Consider the following 18,817-nt stretch of genomic DNA (forward strand, 5'->3'; position numbering starts at 1 on the left):
CACATATGCCATGACCCTATTTTCAAACAAGGCCACATCCTAGGTATAGGGGTTACACCTCAACATTTTGTTGGTAGGGAGGAACACAATTCAACCCATCCCCCGCAAGGACAGTATAGAGTTCTCCACTGGAAGAGTATGACTGGGGTTCAACTTTGCCTGGGAAGACTGCCCTAGGAAATGACCTTCAGATGAAGACTCAGTGAAGAGTAGGAATTAGCTAGGCAAGGGTGGAGGAATAGACAAATCCTTGGAGCATGGAGGTGGGGGCAGGTTGAAGAAGAACACTCCAGGTAGATGGAGAGAAAGTGGCACTTCTGAGGAATGAAAAGAAGCAGGTGTGGCCTGAATATAGAGTTCAGGCAAGAGGCCCAAATGAGGTGGGACCAGATGAGAAAGTCAAGGGCTGTTTCACATGGACTTGGGGTTTTGGTAAAAGGCTGCTCCTTTACTCTGAAAGAAATGGGGAGCTATGGTAGGCTGTCTCCTCCCAAGATGGAGCACTCTGAAGACTGTGTTGTTCCTCTGAGTTCCTGGTTCTGAGGGACGACACAGAGCTATGTCCTCAGGAGCCCCTGGCTGGGTACAGGCACTTTGCAGTTCTGTCCTAGGAAGGAGGCACAGCCTGTCCTGCAGCATCAGAGGGCAGAGGATAAACCTAGCCTTCGGGAACCTTGTTCTGAACAAGAGGCAGAGTTCCTCTGGCTCTGGGTCTGCTGTATCCTTGGGCATGCTATGTCCTTGAAGCCTGAGGACATAGGGTGGGGCCTGGCTACTCCACCCCAGCACTGTATCCAAGGCCCATGTGGCTCCCTGAGGCCACAGGCCTGTATGCTGAAAGAAGCCAGGTTTTGCAGGGCCCATGTCATCAGTGTTCTCCCCTCAGGGGATATCTGGAGTCTGTTGCCTTTTTATACAGGATGGGGCTCAGCCCATCCTCTACCATACCCACCGTCAGAGGGCTGCCCCTTTCCTGTGTGTGTTGGGAGAGGGTCCACCCTGCCCAAATCTGCCCATCACAGTCTCGTCTGGGCTGAGTGGGCCAGCCTGGGTGGAGGAGAAGTGGGTCAGCTGGTAGCCATGGTGACAGCAGCTGCTCCCTGCCAGCCTTCCCATCTCCTCACCACAAACCTCACCGATGAGATCCTTTGTCCGGTCTGGCAGGGATGGGGGCCAGAACATGTAGAAGTGGATTTGCGTTCAAGCTCACGCAAGTGCCTGCTCAGAGCATGCCTCAGACCAGGGAGCCCAGGCTTGGGGTAAGACCTGTCTTGCTTCCCTGCTCACAGAAGTGATAGGGCTCCCTCTGGCTAAGAAGGGGTCCAGGGGAAGGTGGCAGGGAGCTGTGTGTGAGTGTGGGCAGGTGTGTGCACAGAATCTGAATGGTTGTGACTGTCTGTGTGGCTGCTTCTGTGTGCCTTTGTGTGGGTGAGTATCTTGGTGGGGGAGTGTGTACACATCTGTGAGCACATATGATTGTGTCTTTATGTGGGTATCATCTTTCTGGTGATCACAGAGCACACATATGCCATGTCTTTCCTTGTGGGTGTGTGTGGTGTGTGGTGTGTGGGTGGGTGGGTGTGTGTAAGCTGTTCTGGGGAGACAGAGGTCTTCCCAGCCACAGGAAGAGGTGTTGTATGCATGCTTCCCAGTCTGGCTGCCTCCCCAGCTTCCTTGACCCAGCATTCCTCCCCGTCACAGACCAACCCCTCTGACCCTCCCCCCTCTTCCTGAGTGGGAAAAGGAAAGGCTAGAGCCAAGGGCCCCCCTCCCCTTCTGTGGATGCAGGAACTGGCCTCCAACATGGGCTCAGATTGGTCTGAGTGGTGTGGTGGGCATTACCGGTGCTGGATCACGGTTGGGGTAGGAGTCTCAAGTGCCAGACTTATCATCCAGCAAGGGCTCTGGAGCTGAGGGTAGCACAGTTTCATGGGTCACCTCCTACCGCAACTGAAAGGCACAAGGACTCTGGTCCCACACTTATTCTGGGCACCCAGGGCTTCGGTGCAGGGTGTTAATGCTGAGCCTTCCCTTGAAGAGGTTGCACCTGGTGAATATAAACTAACACTAGCACCTGGACAATCGTTTACTGAGTACTAGGTGCCATTGTTAGTAATAACCAGGTAATTGCCTAACTGGATGTTGAGCACATAGCATTCCTTGCTTTGTTTTTGCAGTAGCCCTTGCTAGGCAAGTGCTCTACCACTTGAGCTAGCAAGCAGTCCTTGCTTTGTAATGTTTTATCTAACATTCTTAAAGGATGGTGGGGGGGTGCTGATATAATAGAAGCCCCCCATCTCTGGCTTGGGAGTGGCAAAACTAGGCTCTGCACTTTGTCTTTCTGCCTCCAGAGCACATGTTTTTTATCACTCTGCTGTCTTGCTTCTCATTGGCTCATTTGATTCCCAGTCCATCTGGGAGGGTCATCAGACTCACCTTAGAGAACAGGGTGAGAGAAGCCGAATGACGCACTCAGGAGTCACATGGCTGGGAGTAAAGCCAGAAGTGCTTCCCCACCCTGTCTGTTGGGCATGTCACAGAATGACTAGGGGATGCATAGACCCCATTAGTTAGAGAAAGGACAGAGGTTGGGTCTACAGCTCCTTAGCATTTGGTCCTGGATGAGTCTGTCACATGTGTTTTGTTTGTTTTTTGTGGTGCTGGGGATGAAACCCAGAGCCTCACATATGCTAGGCAGGCACTCTGCCACAGAGCTATATCTCCATCTCTAAAAATCTTGAAGTTGCAGGGCTTCAGCAGGTTGACATTAAAGTGCCTAAAGGCAGATTAGGAGACTGTAGTTTTACAAAGGAGAAAGTACAGAAATCCAAAATCTGTCTTTTCACTCCATAAGCTACTAGAAGCCCTTGAGGACACATGTCTTCAGTAGCCCTTCCTCTGAGCTCAAATCTTCCCTTCCAGACCCTATTATCACATCATCTCCTCCTGGGAGCCTGCCCTGATTGCCTTCACCTCGGTTACTGAAAATTGGTGTCTCAGCATAAGTGAAGCCTTGTGTAAATGCCCTAGGGGTGTGCTGTTGGGAGGGGCACAGCCCCCTGTGATGCAGAACTCCACGCTCAGATTCATCAGTTCGGTGAGTTTGGGTTTTCTTCCAAGTGAAGGGTGGGGAGGGAGTACCTGACAGGCAGTCTGGGCCTGGGATTGAGGAGACTTGGGTTGGAACTCTGTTTTTACCACCAACTTTCTGTATGACCCTGGATGTGTCTCTTCCCCATTTGGGGTCTTGATTTCCTGCTCTACAAAATGAAAGGCTCAGGCCAGAATAGAGATGGTGAGTCTGTTTTAAGCTCATGAGCTTGTTCTTAATCAGCTGGACCATTGTGGTGAGAGGATTCTGACTATGGGAAAGAGATGGACTAGGGATGTCCGCTGTAGATAGAGAGCAAGGAAAGGTGGTAGGAGCCTCAGTCCCTAACAGCCTGACCAACACCCTGTGATGAATTCCTTGGTCTTTCCTGTTGAAAGGGTGGGTGGCTGGGTTCATCTTGGGCTTTCAGGTGCCTCATTGACTATCAAAAAAACCTCATGAACTGGCTAGACACATGGTCAAAGGGGCCAACGAGCCCAGGAAGCCTGTCAGGGCCTGAAACCTGCTGTCATCCAGATTCAGGACAAGGCTGGAGAGCCTTTAGCGTAGTGAAACCCCAGGCAGAAATAGCAACTGAAGGTTGGACACACTGGGCCTATTTCCAGGGAGCTTAGAAGATGTCTCTTTAGTTTGGGCAGGAGGGAGGGGAGTAGCCCCTTCTTCCTGAATGATAAATGAGACCCGGCTCCTTTGCTGCCACAGTAGTGGGTGGGAGTTAGTGCGGAGAACTTTAGAGGGAGGTCTCTGTGGCCCAGTGAGATCATAGGAACGTTCCCTTGAGGTACATAAACTGGGCAGGAAAAGGGACAGTCCTGCTCAGAGGCAGGGGAATTGTCAAAGTGACTTTTCCTGCAAAGGGTGCAGTTCATTCAGCAATGGTTTAGAGCCACCAGTATATGACATGCTGTATTCTGTGTCCCGCCAGCCCCTTACCACTCTGCCCTCATCTCCACTCCCATCGCTGTTGTCTGATGGCTCAGGAAGTGCTATGCAGTGCACTTCCCTCCTTAGAGGGGCCAGGTGGCCATCTTTGTCTCTATCTCTGGCTTGCCCTTTCTGAGCTAGACTGGCTGCCAGAGAAGGAGCTCAAGCCCCAGTTTTGAGCTCTCCCTGCAGTACACATTTACAGACTCAGCTCTCCTGTCAGCAGGACTTTTCCAGAGCACCTAATCTGACCTCTTTTTTAACACACAGATGAGGAAGCCAAGGCCCAGAGAAGTATACATGAAGAATCTGTTCATATTCTAATCTTATGTCCTGATTTCTAACCCTCTCAGTCTGCCTGCCCTTCCACGACCCCTGCACCAGAGGCTCAGGCCTTAGGACTGTGGGTCTAGTACTTTGGGTCTGGATCCTCCTGCTCCCTTGGGGAGTGGCCAGAAGGCTGGGTTCCCCCAAGCATTCATCAGTTCTCCAGGTTGGGTTCCCCCAAGCATTCATCAGTTCTCCAGGTCCCCTGGATGGTCCCTGGGTGATTGAAGATGAGAAAGTAGCTGTGTATAGTGCAGAGCTATGGATGTCAAGCCATCTGCTTGTCAGAGCCTTCATTATTCATGAGGAAACATGAGCTCCCAGGTTGGCAGGGTCAGGAATTCTGTCCCTTCCCCTGTTCCTTGTCACCCCTGGGGTGATGCTCAAGCATCCTGGAGGCTTACCAGGGAAGCACTTGCTGTTCCAGCTATGATCTGGGGGATTCCACCACTTAGATGCTCCTGATAGCTGAGGGAAGCTGGGCCAGAGACAGGATTTTCTCATCATGGGGCTTGAAGAATAAGTGCCTACCTTTGGATGAGCTCTGGGTTGAGGGACAGGGGCTGCTGCCTCTTTGTGGAATCAAGAGAACTGTGTTCAAATTCAAGCCTTACTGCTTCCTAGCTAAGAAGGATAGGCAAGTCCTTTATTTCTTTGACACTCAGTCTTCTCATCTGCCAAAATAATGAAGTGCCTCACAAAAGTAGTATAATGAGCAAATTAGCCTCACACTGTGGCAAAGTCACAATATCAGATAAGCTCTGCCCCATCTTCCACCAAAAGACCATGCAAACTGGCACCAGAATTGGAAACTAAGAGAAGAGATCACCATAGGCCATAGTCCAGGGGGACTTTCCATTAGCTGCAAGGTTGATGGGGAATAGAGAAATACAATCCGGGACTCTGCACACGTCACAGGGTGAGTGAGAACAGTCCAGACAGCCATGAAGAAGGCAAAACAAAGCTTTGACTCATCCCCTCTGTCAGCCTTAATTCTCTAGGCCAGCAGGAGTCATGCTGACCCGGAGACTAACCAGGTGACCATTCTCAGCTGTTTGGGGACCGTCTTCCTCACCAACCAGAGTGGTGCCTTCTCATGACCCCATCTCTCTTCCCCTTTTTATGTCCTTCAGAAAAGTCAGATTCTCTCAGGGTGATAGGCCGAGGACAAAGGGTCACGCAAAGTGCCCTGAAGTTTGGGGTGCGCAGCTGCCCCATGAAGAGAACTGTGGGCTGGGACAGAGCCAGGAGGATGCTGGGTGCAGAGCATGCTGGGGCGGTGGCTTCCTCTATTCAGCCTGAGCAGAGGAGCAACATCAGCCAAGTTGTAGCGCCTGACAACTGGAGACACCTTCCACCCCCGCCCTCCCCGTGCAAAACAAGGCCGCAGAGGCCTCTTGTCCCCTCCCCCAGAAGGTTCTTAGAGCCCTCTGTCCTCCTCTTCCCCAGCACTTATCGTAACCACCATTAAATATTTAATGGTATAATTAGTTATTTACTGTCTGTCTCCCCTTCTGGACTGGAGGCCATGGGAGGGCAGGACCAAGCTGGCACTCAGAATTGGCCTTGAAATTTTAGGAAATTAAATGTTTGTTGAATGCAGCTAATGAGAAGAGTATATCTCCATACTTTGGAAAGGAATTTGGCAATATAGTTGAAAAACATTATGCCCTCAGTATCAGGAAGGATGTGTTTGGATGTAATAGAACTCTGATTCAAACTGGCTTAAGCAGTGGAGAATAGAGTGTCTCTCAGAACTGAAAGATCAGAAAAAGGCAGACTCCAGGTGTATACACCTATGGTATGCAACATACCCTGGATTCCTGGGTCTGGAATCCTCTGGGGGAAGGGGGTCTTGGGAAGGAGGGAAGGACAGAAGGAGAAAGGGAGAGGGAGAAACAGAAGAGGCAAACAAGGAAGGAGAGAGGGAGGGAGGAGGGAGACAGAGACAGACAGGCTCACCTCTCTTGTAAGCATGGAATCCAAAACTTTCCCTGTAAACAAATAATACCAAATAGTCATATGCCCACTCTTGGACAAGTGAGAGTTGCCGAGGAGAAAGCCATTTACTGATAGCCTTAAAATAATGTCTGAAAGAAGGGCCAGGGTGGCCCTGAACAAATCACTACTCTGCCAAGCAGCAGGAAGGGGCTGGGTGTTGGAGAAGCTCCTAGCAGTACTCACACCTGCCCATCTAGTCAGTCAATTTCTAGGAGCCAATTCTAAGGAAATCAGCAGACAAAACCAGTGTAGAAAAATGTTTTTTCAGTGTTTATCTAAGGGGGGGGGGGAGATAAAATGAAGGAAGGAAAGAGGAGGGGAGGGGAGGGGAGGGGAGGGGAGGGGAGAGGAACTTGGACTTGATTCAAGAGGTAACTGTATTGAAATATTTAAGTCAATTATGCTACCTCTATACTATGGATTTTTTTTTTATACTATGGATTATTATGGTGGCATTAAAACATTTATGCAAAGTGTTAATGACACTGGGAAATACTAATATATTGTTAGATGAAAAATGCCAGAATTTAAAATTGTATTTACAGTATGAGTCCAATTATTTTTTAAGTGCACAGAAAGGTGCTGATGGTGGCCACCTCTCAGCAGTGCAGCAAAGGGTGAATTTTGCTGCTGCTTTAGACATTTCTGGACCAGCCTGTTCCCATAGGGACACCCCTCCACAGTCTGCACAGACCGGAGCCTGTTTTGTCTTTGCTCTTATTATTTGCTATGAGAGTAATCATCCCTACATGTACTGGGTATTCTCTCCATGGCTCATCATTGTTCTTGACATCCTACATGCAGTATCTAATTTAATCCTTACAGTAATCCTATGAGGTAAGGACTTTCATTTCTCATTTTCCTGAGATGTCCACTGAAACCCCAAGGTGCCTGCTCACAGGTCACCTAGCTAGTATGTAGAGGCCTTTGGAATTCAAGCCCAGGCCATCTGACTCCACAGCCTTGGTCTTCACCACCCTCTTCACACCATGTGCTAATAAGAATAGTCCTGTGAGGGTTTTTTGTGTTTGTTTGTTTGCTTTTGTTTTGAGGCATGGGCTCCATCCCCAGGGCCTCCAGCACAATAGGCAAGCCAAATGGTCTTGTGTATTGAATTAGATTGTGTGTATGTCCTTGAGATTGATTTGTTCATTTCGTCCTTACAGCCTCAGAGAGGCCAAGTGACTTGCCCAAAGTCACTTGGCTGGGAAGCAGTGGGACTGCAGTAGAGTCCAGAGTTGCTGAGTCTCATGTGGAATCCTTTTGTCTCCCACCCACCTTCAGAGTTGCCTGAGACCCTACCGCCTGGGGGACCATGTTTAACGGAGAGCCTGGTCCAGCCTCAGCTGGGACCTCCAGGAATGTGGTGCGGAGCTCCAGCATCAGTGGTGAAATCGGCGGATCCCAGCAAGCTGGGGGTGGGACTGGGACCACCACAGCCAAGAAGCGGCGCAGCAGCCTGGGTGCCAAGATGGTGGCCATTGTGGGCCTGACCCAGTGGAGCAAGAGCACACTGCAGCTCCCTCAGCCTGGTAAGGGGTGTGGGCACCAGAGGGTTGTGAGGCAAGAGGATGGGGGGTGTGGGGCGGGGATGTTTTGCTGTGAGACCCTAGGGACTGAATAGGTAGATATGCACCCCACACCCCACACACTTACCTGCTTCCTAGATGGCAGGCACTGTTCTAGGGCCAGTGCATGTACTGATTGAGTAATCCTCTGAGGACTCCACCTTGTCACACATAGCCACATGTGAATCCCACATCACAGAGGAGCCAGCCCTACACCAAGACCCCCTCACTTTGTGGCACTGGTCCAGACACCAGCTGGCTTTGTTTTAAAATTTCTTCCTGCTTATTTTGCTCAGAGTAACAACTTCCCCAAGAAACCTTCAAATAGGCAGCTGGATGGGGATGGGAGGGGCAGGGCATAGAGGATGCAGGAAGGATGTTCATCAAGCTCCCACTGGGGCTGGGGAGGGGGGCCTTCTCCAGGCCTTAAAATAGATTGTTACAAAGCCCTCCACAGGAGCACCTGCATGGTCTTTTCCAGCAGTCACACTGCCATGTGGTTTCTGCTCAGGGAGGGACTTCATGGAGAGGGGACTTGAAGTTATTAGTGCCTCAGGGTGAGCAGTGTAGGCAGGAATGAAGGAGTTATGGAGGTGGGTATTTGGGGGTCCAGGACTTGGGTTGGGACAGGGAGATCTGGGGTAGGACCAAAGGGTAGGGTTAGATCTAGGGAATTAAGAATAGGAGGTTATGGAGGTGTTGGACCCCAGGGGTCTGACTCTGGGAGACCAAGCTTGGGAATCCAGCTTCAGACCCAGAGTGATTGGGAGAGACAGTGTTCTGAGGCCAAGCCCAGGGCCTGAGTCACTGGGAGACATTGCAGCAGTCTGCCTCGACGTCTGGGATGGGAGCAGACGCCAGGAAGACCTTTTGCCTGGGGAAGAGATGAATGATGATGGGGTTTCTGGATCCCTTGTCTCCATGGTGTGTAAGGACAGGGCTGAAGGTCTGGGACCTAGGGCCAGGGGAATTGCCCAGATGCCCTTCTAACTGCAGGTCCCTGTGAATCATCTAATCACTGAATGTCAGAGCAGGAAGGGCCCTCGAGGTCATTCAGTGTGTACTCATTTATCAATGAGGCATCCAGAGCCTGGGGAAAAGGCTCTTCCCTGGAGAACAACCTCAGGCTGGCCCTCAGGTCCATACCCTGTCATTTGCTAGCTGGGTGATCCGGCAAGTTGCATCTCTCTCAGCCTACTCCTTGACTGTAGAATAAGGACAATAATACAGGCCTTGCAGAGCTGTCCTGGGAATTAAATGAGATAGTGTTTGCAAAGGTGCCCAGCTTCCTCGTGCCTGGCACATGGGACACACCCAGCAAAGTGTCAGTGCTGTTATTATTGCCCATGGTCACAGTACAGCCAAAAGAGAAGTGAGCTCTTCAGCTCCACACCTTTGCGCCTTCCCTGTGGCACACCCCTCTCCCATCTATATATTTCCTATTTTTTTCTCCCAAGTCTTGAGTATGCCAGGGTCCCAGCTTAAAGCCTCATTCTGGTGTAAGAGTCTGGCACCACAAGGATATATGAGGCCCATCTCATCATGGGTGTTGGTCCTAGAATCACTGTTCTGATAAAAGATCCCAGAAGAGTGCTCCCTGTTGCCCCAGATGGGATGGTTTGGTTCTCTGCAGAACTGGACTGTGTGGAGTTGGAATTCCTCTCCTGGATGCTGTCTTCTGGGTTCTGGGCCTGCCCTTGCCAGGGTTCCTCTTCCTCCTAGTTTTTCTGTAACCTGCATTGGCTGTAGTCCTGTCCACCCCTCTTTGTTTCAAAGCCTCTCTCAGTTCAGGCCCCATATCATGATTAGCCTGACTATTGCACTCTAGTTTCCCTTACTCTCTGCTCCCTTGCAGTTTATTCCTTGTGCTGTCCTAGAATGGATGCCAAAAACTCACCCTACTGGCTTTTTAGCAGGCTAATTCTGCTTCTGTAACTCTCCATGGGACCTTTGGAAAATCACTTTCTCACTGGGTCTCAGTTTCCTTTTCTGTAAAATGGAGCTAAAAATGCTCTCTCCCATGAGAATGAGATTTATCATTCTCTTAAATTGCAGGAGCAATGAGGGGTGGGGTCAGAGCTTTGGAGTCCCAGGGCACAGGTGAATTCTGGCCTGGCACTAGGCTGGATCCATTCTGGAACATCCTGAGCTAACCCAAGTCCTGTGCAGATGGCGCTTGTCTTTTCAGTACCAAGGTCAGCACCCCTTCCCTCCTGGGCTCTCTCTGGCTTCTGGGTCAGAGGCTCAGGGATACTGTCCAAGTGTTGCTGCCAGCTGTGACTGTTCCTTGTATGTGATAGGACAGATGGGATGGTTCCTGGAGTCTGTCTCCAGGGATCACAAAATTATTTGCAAGTAACTTGTCTGGGTTTGCTAGAAAGAAGCTATACAAAGTTTTTCCCTGGATCAACAGGGGTTGAAACTGGACAGATATGAAGCCAGTAGAGGACTTTGTCTCTGAGTTTATAAGACTTGACCTTTCCCCTTACCCTGAAGATATGGAACTTTAATCTTTGCAGAGTCACATTTCAAATAGATGGAGCATTGGGAGGGGGAAGAGAAGTACCATGTCAGCAGACTGAGTCTGAGGGACTGGTGTCTAGTTCTAACTCTTTTGGCTCAAGGACATCAGGTTCCCCATCTGTGAAATGGTGGAGGGGGCTGGAGAAGTACCTGAAGGGTTATACTGCAGGATTCTGTAAGTCTGCCACTCAGGGACTCACATTGGGTTGGGCAAGTCTTATCTAAGAAGTCAATTTCACTCCCAAATGGGTCAAAGCTTCCCCAAACTCTAAAAGAGTGTGTGTTCAGGATGTGAGGGGGAGGGAGGGTGACTTGCAGCCCCCACAGCCATCTGTCTTCTAACTGGGTTAGAGGGGAGGTGTCAAGAGCCAGGGACAGGGAGAGTTCTCCTGCACCCACCATTTTACCCAGCCCTCTTGTGTGGTGGGTCATACACCATGTGTGTGTTTGCCTCATTGTGTGTTTGACCAGATGAGTTCAATGTGAAGTATTTTGGTGTGAAGATTACATGTATGTGACCTGACTATTTGACAGGACATTGTTTACACATGACTAAGATCTGGTGGGCCCGTTCGTGATTGTGTGTCTTTGTATAAACGTAACACATCTTGTACGTGAGATTTTTACATTCATGTATGTGACGTCAGCACTTGTATGTATCTGCTTATGCCTGTCTGTGTGAAAGGAATACACAGACAGGGCATACGCACTTTATGTGCTTTATACACCTTAGTGTGAGCTAAAGTGACCATGTGAGTGTGTGTGAGAGAGAGAGAGACAGACAGATAGACAGATCGATGATCTCCTTGATTCCTGAGTAGGCTAGCTATTCCTCAGTTGAACTGATTTTAGAGAAGATATTCCTCTGTTCTTATCACCTCCACTCTACCAATATCTCATCCACTGTGATGCTAGTCCTCTCAGCCTTCCCTCCTCTAGTGGGGACTTCCTGAAAGATAAGTAGGACAAAGCAGAAGGAATAAAGTCTTCCTTTTCCCAGGCTGGGGTCTTGAACATTTCTTCCCCAACCACCACTGGATGGGGGCAGGAGAGGTGATTGCTCAGGTAATCGGCTTTCCTATTGACATTGCTTTCAGGGCTGTGGTGCCTGCCTTGTCCCAGGCCTCTCCCCACTTTTGTAGATAACTCCACTCTTAATTTTCTTGGGCCTCTAGCTAGTGACAGCAAATGGCTCAGTTCCTATCAGAGAGTCACTTCTCTCCTCATCAAGTTCCTCCATCAGGCAAGAAGGGGAAGTCCCTGCATATCCCTAACTTATCCCCTGTTCCCCCACCCCTCCCACCCAGGAGGAGAGCAAGTCTAGAGGGACCATGCTGCAATGCTAAGAAGGTTGCCATGGAAACCAGGCAGGCTGGTACACTGTGTTCCCTGCTAGGCTGAGGAGGGGGCTGTGGGCCCTAAATAGGAGGTACAGAGACACGGGTGTGGGGGTTGGGGTGGGCTAACAGTGCACTGCCTCTGGGGCTCTTCTGCAGACCTTTCTCTCAAAGCCAAAGTCAATCCAGGTCAAGCTGGCAGTCCCTCTCACAGTCTTGCTCCCTGAAGGCTTCTCCAGCATACCACTCACATCCCTCTGCATATAAAGACCCACCTAGAGAAGGCTTCATGGGTTTTTATATGAAGGCATCAGAGAGGCAGGTTATGGGATGGAGGTTACTGAGGGTACCTGGAAGAGGGAAAGTAAATCTGGGAGTCCCAGAAAAGACAAACCTTCCAGAAGAGAAAGGAGGAGCACAAGTTTGGAGCAAGGGTTGAAATAAATGTCAGAGCAGCCTGGGAGAAGAAAGACAGGGCCCCAAGGGCTGCCCGGCTGGGGCTCTGCCTGGTGGCCCCCCACCTCCCCAGCTCCATTCCACCTCTGTATCCAGCCATCTTTCTAGTCTGCTTTGTGTGTCACTGCCCTGGGCGGGCTAGGCTTCATGCTGCAGACCAGCACTGGTGTCAGCTTAGATGTCCTGCCTATAGTTAGAACTCTGTCTGCCCAGAGGGTAATTTGGCAGTATTTTCCGAGAACCCTCAGCCACGGGCTGACCTTGTTCCCTCTCTCTTCTTGGGGTCTGGGGTTGCCAGAAGGGGCCACCAAGAAGCTGCGCAGCAACATCCGGCGGAGCACGGAGACTGGCATCGCGGTGGAGATGCGGAGTCGAGTCACGCGCCAGGGCAGCCGTGAGTCCACTGATGGGAGCACCAACAGCAACAGCTCGGACGGCATGTGCGTGTGCCCTCCTCCTCCTCCTCCATCACTCAGGCAGGGAGGGAAGTTCTGCGCATTTGGTTTTCAGCCTCTGCCTCCCTTTACCCTCCTCTAGACGTTTCATGCCTGAGCCCTAGGTTTTCCCATTGCTCCCACTGGAATATCCCAGAGGCCCACGAGTACTTTATTCCTTCTGTTTATTTTAGGAAGGAACCCTTGCTTCCCACCTCCCACCACCTACTTACCGCCCTGCTGCAGAGGAGGAGGGTGGAAAGGAAAATACTTTGTAAGTCGAAAACCATTGTCATGCCTCAAATGAGTGGAGTTTTCACAAGGAGCCTGTTTGTAGCTTAGGGAAGGAGGTTGGACCAGATCCGTGTTTTTCAAACTGTTGGTGGTGACTCATAGGCAGGAAGTAAAATTGCCGTAGTATATTAAAACCAGCATTAGAAAAAGAAATAGAAAACTCTGGGGTATCCTGTGTCACAAGGATGAGTTACCTTATAAACTTTCATTTCAGTTTTTCATGTATAGATATACATAGGTCATGATGTTTAATCCTTTTCTTAGATGGGGCTTGCAGCAAGATGTTTGAAAGCCACTGGGCTGAATATTCCCCCAGATCTGCTCTAAATCTGTAAACTAGTTTCTGGCTAAGATTTTCTGTTTCATCAAGACCCTGCAGTGTCCAGTCTGATACGCCTGTGGCTCCATTATTTAATATTCAGTGATCATGTCTCTCACTACTATACAGTGAACCTTCAATATTCCTGGGTGTTGGTTCTAGGACCCCCTACAGATACAAAATCCACAGATGTTCAAGCTCCTTATATAAGTGTTGTAGTATTTGCATATAACCACACATATTTCTGTGTATACTACAAATCATCTCTCGGTTACTTAATAATACCCAATAAAATATAAATGCAATAGAAATAGTTGTTAGACTATATTTTTTAAATGGTTGAACTGGGGGTTTGAAAATTGAGGACTTCACACTTGCAAAGTGGGTGCTCTACCACCTGAGCCACACCTCCAGTTCTTTTTGCTCTGGTTATTTGGAAATGGGGTCTTGAGAACTATTTGCCCAGGCTGTCCTCAAACCTTGATCCTCAAGGTCTCAGCCTCCCAGGTAGCTAGGATTACAGGTGTGACCCACGGGCACCCAGATGTTAGACTATATTTTTTTTGGAGGGGCAGGTAACAGGGTCTCATTGTGTAGCCCAGACTGGCCTCGAACTCTCAATCCTCTTGTCCCAGCTTCCCAAGTACTCAGATTTCAGGTGTTTACCACCATGCCCAGAATAGACTGTATTATTTATGAACTAAGGATAAGAAAAACATACATGTATGTTCATCACAGACACACATTTTTTCCTTCATATTTTCCATCTGTAGTTGGTTGAATCCATGGGTTGGGAACCCAAGGATACAGAGGCCAACTGTACCTTCTTCCATGAATGTGAGGAGCCACTAGCACTTAACACATCTTATCTTGTTCAGAGCATCACCAGACATCTCAGAGCACTGATGTGATTCTCTGATCAGCCCAGGAATACTAACAGTGATTTGGGGTTTTTTTGGTGGTGGTACTGGGTTTGAACTCAGGGCCTCATGCCCTGAGGTAGGTAGGAGCTCTACCATCTACCACCTGAGTGACTCCACCAGGCCTAACAGTGATCCTTTAACACTTGCAACCATCCTGAAGGATGCGGGTACTAGCATTATCTCTATCTACAAGTGAGGAAACTGAGGCACTTTATCCACAGTCACAGCTATTACATGGTGGTGGAGTGAGCATTTTCACAAAAGTCATTTGACTCTATGATTTTATTCCCTCTCATCTCCACACCCTCTCATGAAGCTCCCAGTGTTCTGTGAGAGTCCATTTCTTTATTTAGCCTTCTCTGATCCCATTGGTATAAGAATGTGATAGTAAGTGATCATGGTCAAGAAAAATGGCTGCCTGGAAGTCCCTCCTTGGGGGTGGAAGCTGAGCCTAGTGGAGGAGAGACCAAACTCTCCCTCCCTGTCATTGGTCAGTGGGGTCTCCAGGCCAAACTGTCCAACAGAGGATCTTTTCCTGATCTGCCTTTCACCCCTCTAGCCAGGAGATCTTAGTACTTTGGCCCCTTGTGGCCCTCGAGCAGGCCTGAGCCAAACCTCTCTCATCTGTCCTTTCCCTAATGGCCATGCCCAAAATCTTAAGGACATGAAAAAGCAGCACTTCCCTCTTGACAATGACAATAGCAGCTACAATAACTACCTTTCACTGTCTATTGTTTGTGTGACACTTTTCCTGCACACCCCCATCCCAATCTGCACCATAACCCTGTGAGTTGGGCATCATCTTGGTTTTGCAAGCAAGGCAAGTCTCGTACCTCTCAGAGCCTCTGTTTTCTCGTCTGTGAAACTGGATGACAGTTCCTACTACAGAGTGGTTACAAGCATTAAATGATATAATGCACCTGGCTGGCTCTCAATCACTGTCAGTTTTTCTTGTTACTATTTCCAGGTTTCCCACAGCTGTGGACCATCGACCACATCACTTGCCATTCATCTCAACCTTGTAATTGTGTTATTTTGATCTCTGTTGCTTTTTTGGGCACTACCTCACCCTATTGACTTGGATTTTAAATTTATGGTCAAGTCAAGCCTCAGTTCTTGGAACTAGCTCCAGGCATTAAAGTGTCTAACCAATGTCTCTAGTTCTTGGTATTGACATCCTCTGGTGAGGACACAGGTGTCCAAGGAGCCCTGTCTTTTCAGGGTTACCTCAGAAATCCCGGGGCTTGAGGATAAAGTACCATCAGTATGAGATTTTTTTTATTAGCCTCTATAGTGACATAAAAATATTTTTCTTCAATATGCAAAGATAAAGAGTGGTTTGTCCCCACTCAGTGTAGTGCATTTGCACTGTAGAAGAGAAACTGAGGCACAGAGGGAGGGCCCAGTGCCCAGGGACACAGCCACTACACCCCACCCCTCCGTCACGTGCTCCTCTGCCTTCTCCTGCAGGTTCATCTTCCCTACCACCCGGCTGGGAGCTGAAAGCCAGTTCAGTGATTTCTTGGATGGGCTTGGACCTGCCCAGATTGTGGGGCGACAGACACTGGCCACACCTCCCATGGGTGAGTCTTGCTGAGGGCAGGGCGAGTTTGGTGATGGTGGCTGTGGTAGGAATGGTGAGCTCAGTGGGGCCTTGTGCAACAAGGTGCAGACAGCAAAAGGAGCCCTTCTGTGTTTTTTTGTGCCAGTGAGGAGGAGTTAGCAGAGCAAGCACCTGCCCCTCTCACTTCACTGCCCACTTACTTACTACCTGCTGTGTAAACAAATATACTCACAGCATTGACTGAACTTGATTCATTAATTCTCTGTATGACCCTGGAGAAGTAAGTCACTTCCTTTCTTGAGCCTCGGTTGCCTCATCTGTAAGCTGGGAACAATAATACATACTTCAGTTGTACAATCTAGCACCAATATATTTGAGCTCCTGTTAGTTGCTCCTGTTAGTGCTACAGGTGATTGTCACAGAGCCAATGGATCAGGGCAAACTCTCAAAGACTGGAAGGCACAACTTGTGCTTCATCCTATGGCAAGCACTGTACCAGGTACATTAATTTGCATTACCATTTATTTTCACAACCCAGTGAGGTATTCTTGCTCCCAGTTGATTCATAAGGAAACCAAGGTTCAAAGGACAGCAAGATTGCTCCCCAGGCTGCACAGCTAGTAGGGAGAAGCAGAAGTTGTTTTAATGTATTCCTTAGGAACTATGGCTGATGCCACCTGTTCCTAACAGTGCCTGGCACCTCAGAATCTTAGTAATTTTCTCATTCCTGATCCTTTCCACAGCACAGGAAGGTCTTCCTGAAGCGTACACTTGGTCCTTTTAGTTGCAGTCTGGCTCATTCCATGAGTTCTCAGGCTGACTCCTCCCCCCAACCTTTTAGGTATTGGCAATGTTAACTTTAAGCGGCTTCCCTCCAGGCTGGCTTCCCCAGGGGTGCTTCCTCACTTCTACTTCCTTCCCCATCAGTCTGACCTGAGCATTGTCTGCTCCAATGGCTATGCTCAAATGGCCATGCTGAGATGGCCATGCTCGGCCCCCATCCAGACAGTGCTTGACCTCTGACCTTCAAAGCAGAAGAGGAAAGGCAAGTGCAGACAGTGAAGCTGGGGTTGCATTCCAGGCCAGGACTCTTTCCACAGCACTATGTTGTCTTCCTGGGAAGGGCCCACACAGGAGCCCATTCTGGAAGAGAGGTCCTCAGGAACCCTAGAATGAGGTCAGCTTTCTTCTGGCTCTGGGGTTGGATTTTCCTAATACCTAGCATTTGCTTTCAGGCTTTTTGGGACCCCCTCCCTACCCCTGCTACTTGGCCATAAATTGGGAAACAGTGAGAAGAGCCAGCCACTTCCGCAAGGCTGATGCACCATCACAGTCTAGAACATTTGTGAGTGGTGCTCCCTTGTGTCCCAAACTGGAAAAGACAGGCTTGCATAGGCTCTTGGTTAGGGACACTGTAGTGAGATGTGGAGGAAATGAATTCCCAAGACCTTCTCTTCCCCTGGTGCCTCATGTCCTAGACAGGCTCTTAGCTTAGCATCACTTCATAGTGAACTTTCTCAGTATTTGACATATATCACAGGGAGTGGTTCAGGGCTGCCATGCAGCGGCAGATGAGGAAAAGCCAGAGCACACAACCAGTTGCTTTAAAAGTCCCTGAGAGCAGTTCTGACAGATGCAGCTTGCTCCACTGTGTTTCTTTTGGGGAATGTTGCAGCATCCTCTGCACACTGGCATTTTCTCCAGCATGCAGCTCTGCCTGGACTTTCCCTCTTCTCCCTTGCAGGAGATGTGCACATTGCCATCATGGACCGCAGTGGCCAGCTGGAGGTGGAAGTGATTGAAGCTCGGGGGCTGACCCCCAAACCAGGCTCCAAATCCCTTCCAGGTAAGGCTGAGCAGCTGGAAGAGGGATCTGGAAAATGAGGCCCTGACAAGGAGGGGTGTATAGCTGAGCTCTGGGTCTAGCAAACCCTCTGCTCCCCATTGGCCTAAATCAGTATTCTTGACAGTAAAACTGGAAGGCCAGTGAGCAAGGAGAGGGGTTAGTGTTTGCATCAATCAGCCTTTTCTGCCAGCCGTGCACTCATCATCCCATTCTACTCAGCTTGCTCACATCTGATGATCCTGGTGGTTGGAGATGGGGCAGACCATGGCTGTCTCTCCTAGACTGTCCCATCATACTTTTCCTTGTCCCTCAGCTACCTATATCAAGGCTTACCTGCTTGAGAATGGGGCCTGCTTGGCCAAGAAGAAGACCAAGGTGGCCAAGAAGACCTGTGATCCCCTGTACCAGCAGGCTCTGCTCTTTGATGAGGGGCCCCAGGGCAAGGTGCTACAGGTGAGTGTCACAGAGTGAATGGATTAGGGCAAACTCTCAAAGACTGGGAGGCATAATTTGTGCTTCATCCTATGGCAAGCACTGTACCAGGTACATTAATTTGCATTACCATTTATTTTCACAACCCAGTGAGGTATTCTTGCTCCCAGTTGATTCATAAGGAAACCAAGGTTCAAAGGACAGCAAGGTTGCTCCCCAGGCTGCCCAGCTAGTAGGGAAAAGCAGGATTGTTTGCTGGATGGCTCCTCCTCCTACCTGGTGCTATTGTTTATTGTGCCTCACCTCCAGTAGGAGCCAGCCTTTGGGTTAGGTGCTCTCCAGAGTAATCTGTTGTCATCCTCCAGGCCATCCTGTGAAGTAGGTATACATGTCCCAATTTTGCAAATCAGGAGCTAGGATCTCAGAAAGATGAAGTGACTTGCTTGGGGTTTCAGCAAGTGACCAGCAGAGTAGCACCCAAGTCCACCTACTTGAGAGTGACAGAACCCTTTTGCATACTTTGTCTAGTTGGTCCTTTACAATAGTCTTTTAAGGAAGGGCTCACTGTTGCTCTCCCATAGATGAAGAACCCAAGCTCATGTGGGCATATGGCACAATGGTGAATCTGTCCATGGATTTGGTCCTGGGTTCAAATTTAGGCTTAACACTCACTAGCTATGGGTGGTATGTTGTGATTAAAGGAGACATTGCACAAAGAGGGCCCTAACATAGTGCCTGGTGCACAGGCAGCTACTCA

General features: G+C 49.4%; 1 protein-coding gene across 3 annotated transcripts in view; it reads left to right on the plus strand.

Annotated features, from left to right (window-relative positions):
* Positions 1–18,817, plus strand: part of Rims3 (regulating synaptic membrane exocytosis 3) — a 39,459-nt gene that overhangs the window by 13,550 nt on the left and 7,092 nt on the right. Inside the window, exons 1-7 of one of the 3 annotated variants that reach the window (XM_074080467.1) lie at positions 1,109–1,259; positions 2,923–3,097; positions 7,649–7,896; positions 12,547–12,688; positions 15,689–15,801; positions 17,527–17,628; positions 17,942–18,081. In XM_074080467.1, coding sequence (XP_073936568.1) covers positions 7,680–7,896; positions 12,547–12,688; positions 15,689–15,801; positions 17,527–17,628; positions 17,942–18,081 — 714 coding nt within the window. In that variant the 5' untranslated portion in view covers positions 1,109–1,259; positions 2,923–3,097; positions 7,649–7,679. Of the gene's footprint in view, positions 1–1,108; positions 1,260–2,922; positions 3,098–7,648; positions 7,897–12,546; positions 12,689–15,688; positions 15,802–17,526; positions 17,629–17,941; positions 18,082–18,817 lie in introns of those variants that run through there. The other 2 variants (XM_074080466.1, XM_020171690.2) reach the window with 2 other exon arrangements.

Source organism: Castor canadensis, chromosome 7, assembly GCF_047511655.1.
Source record: "Castor canadensis chromosome 7, mCasCan1.hap1v2, whole genome shotgun sequence".
NCBI classification, from domain to species: Eukaryota; Metazoa; Chordata; class Mammalia; order Rodentia; family Castoridae; genus Castor; species Castor canadensis.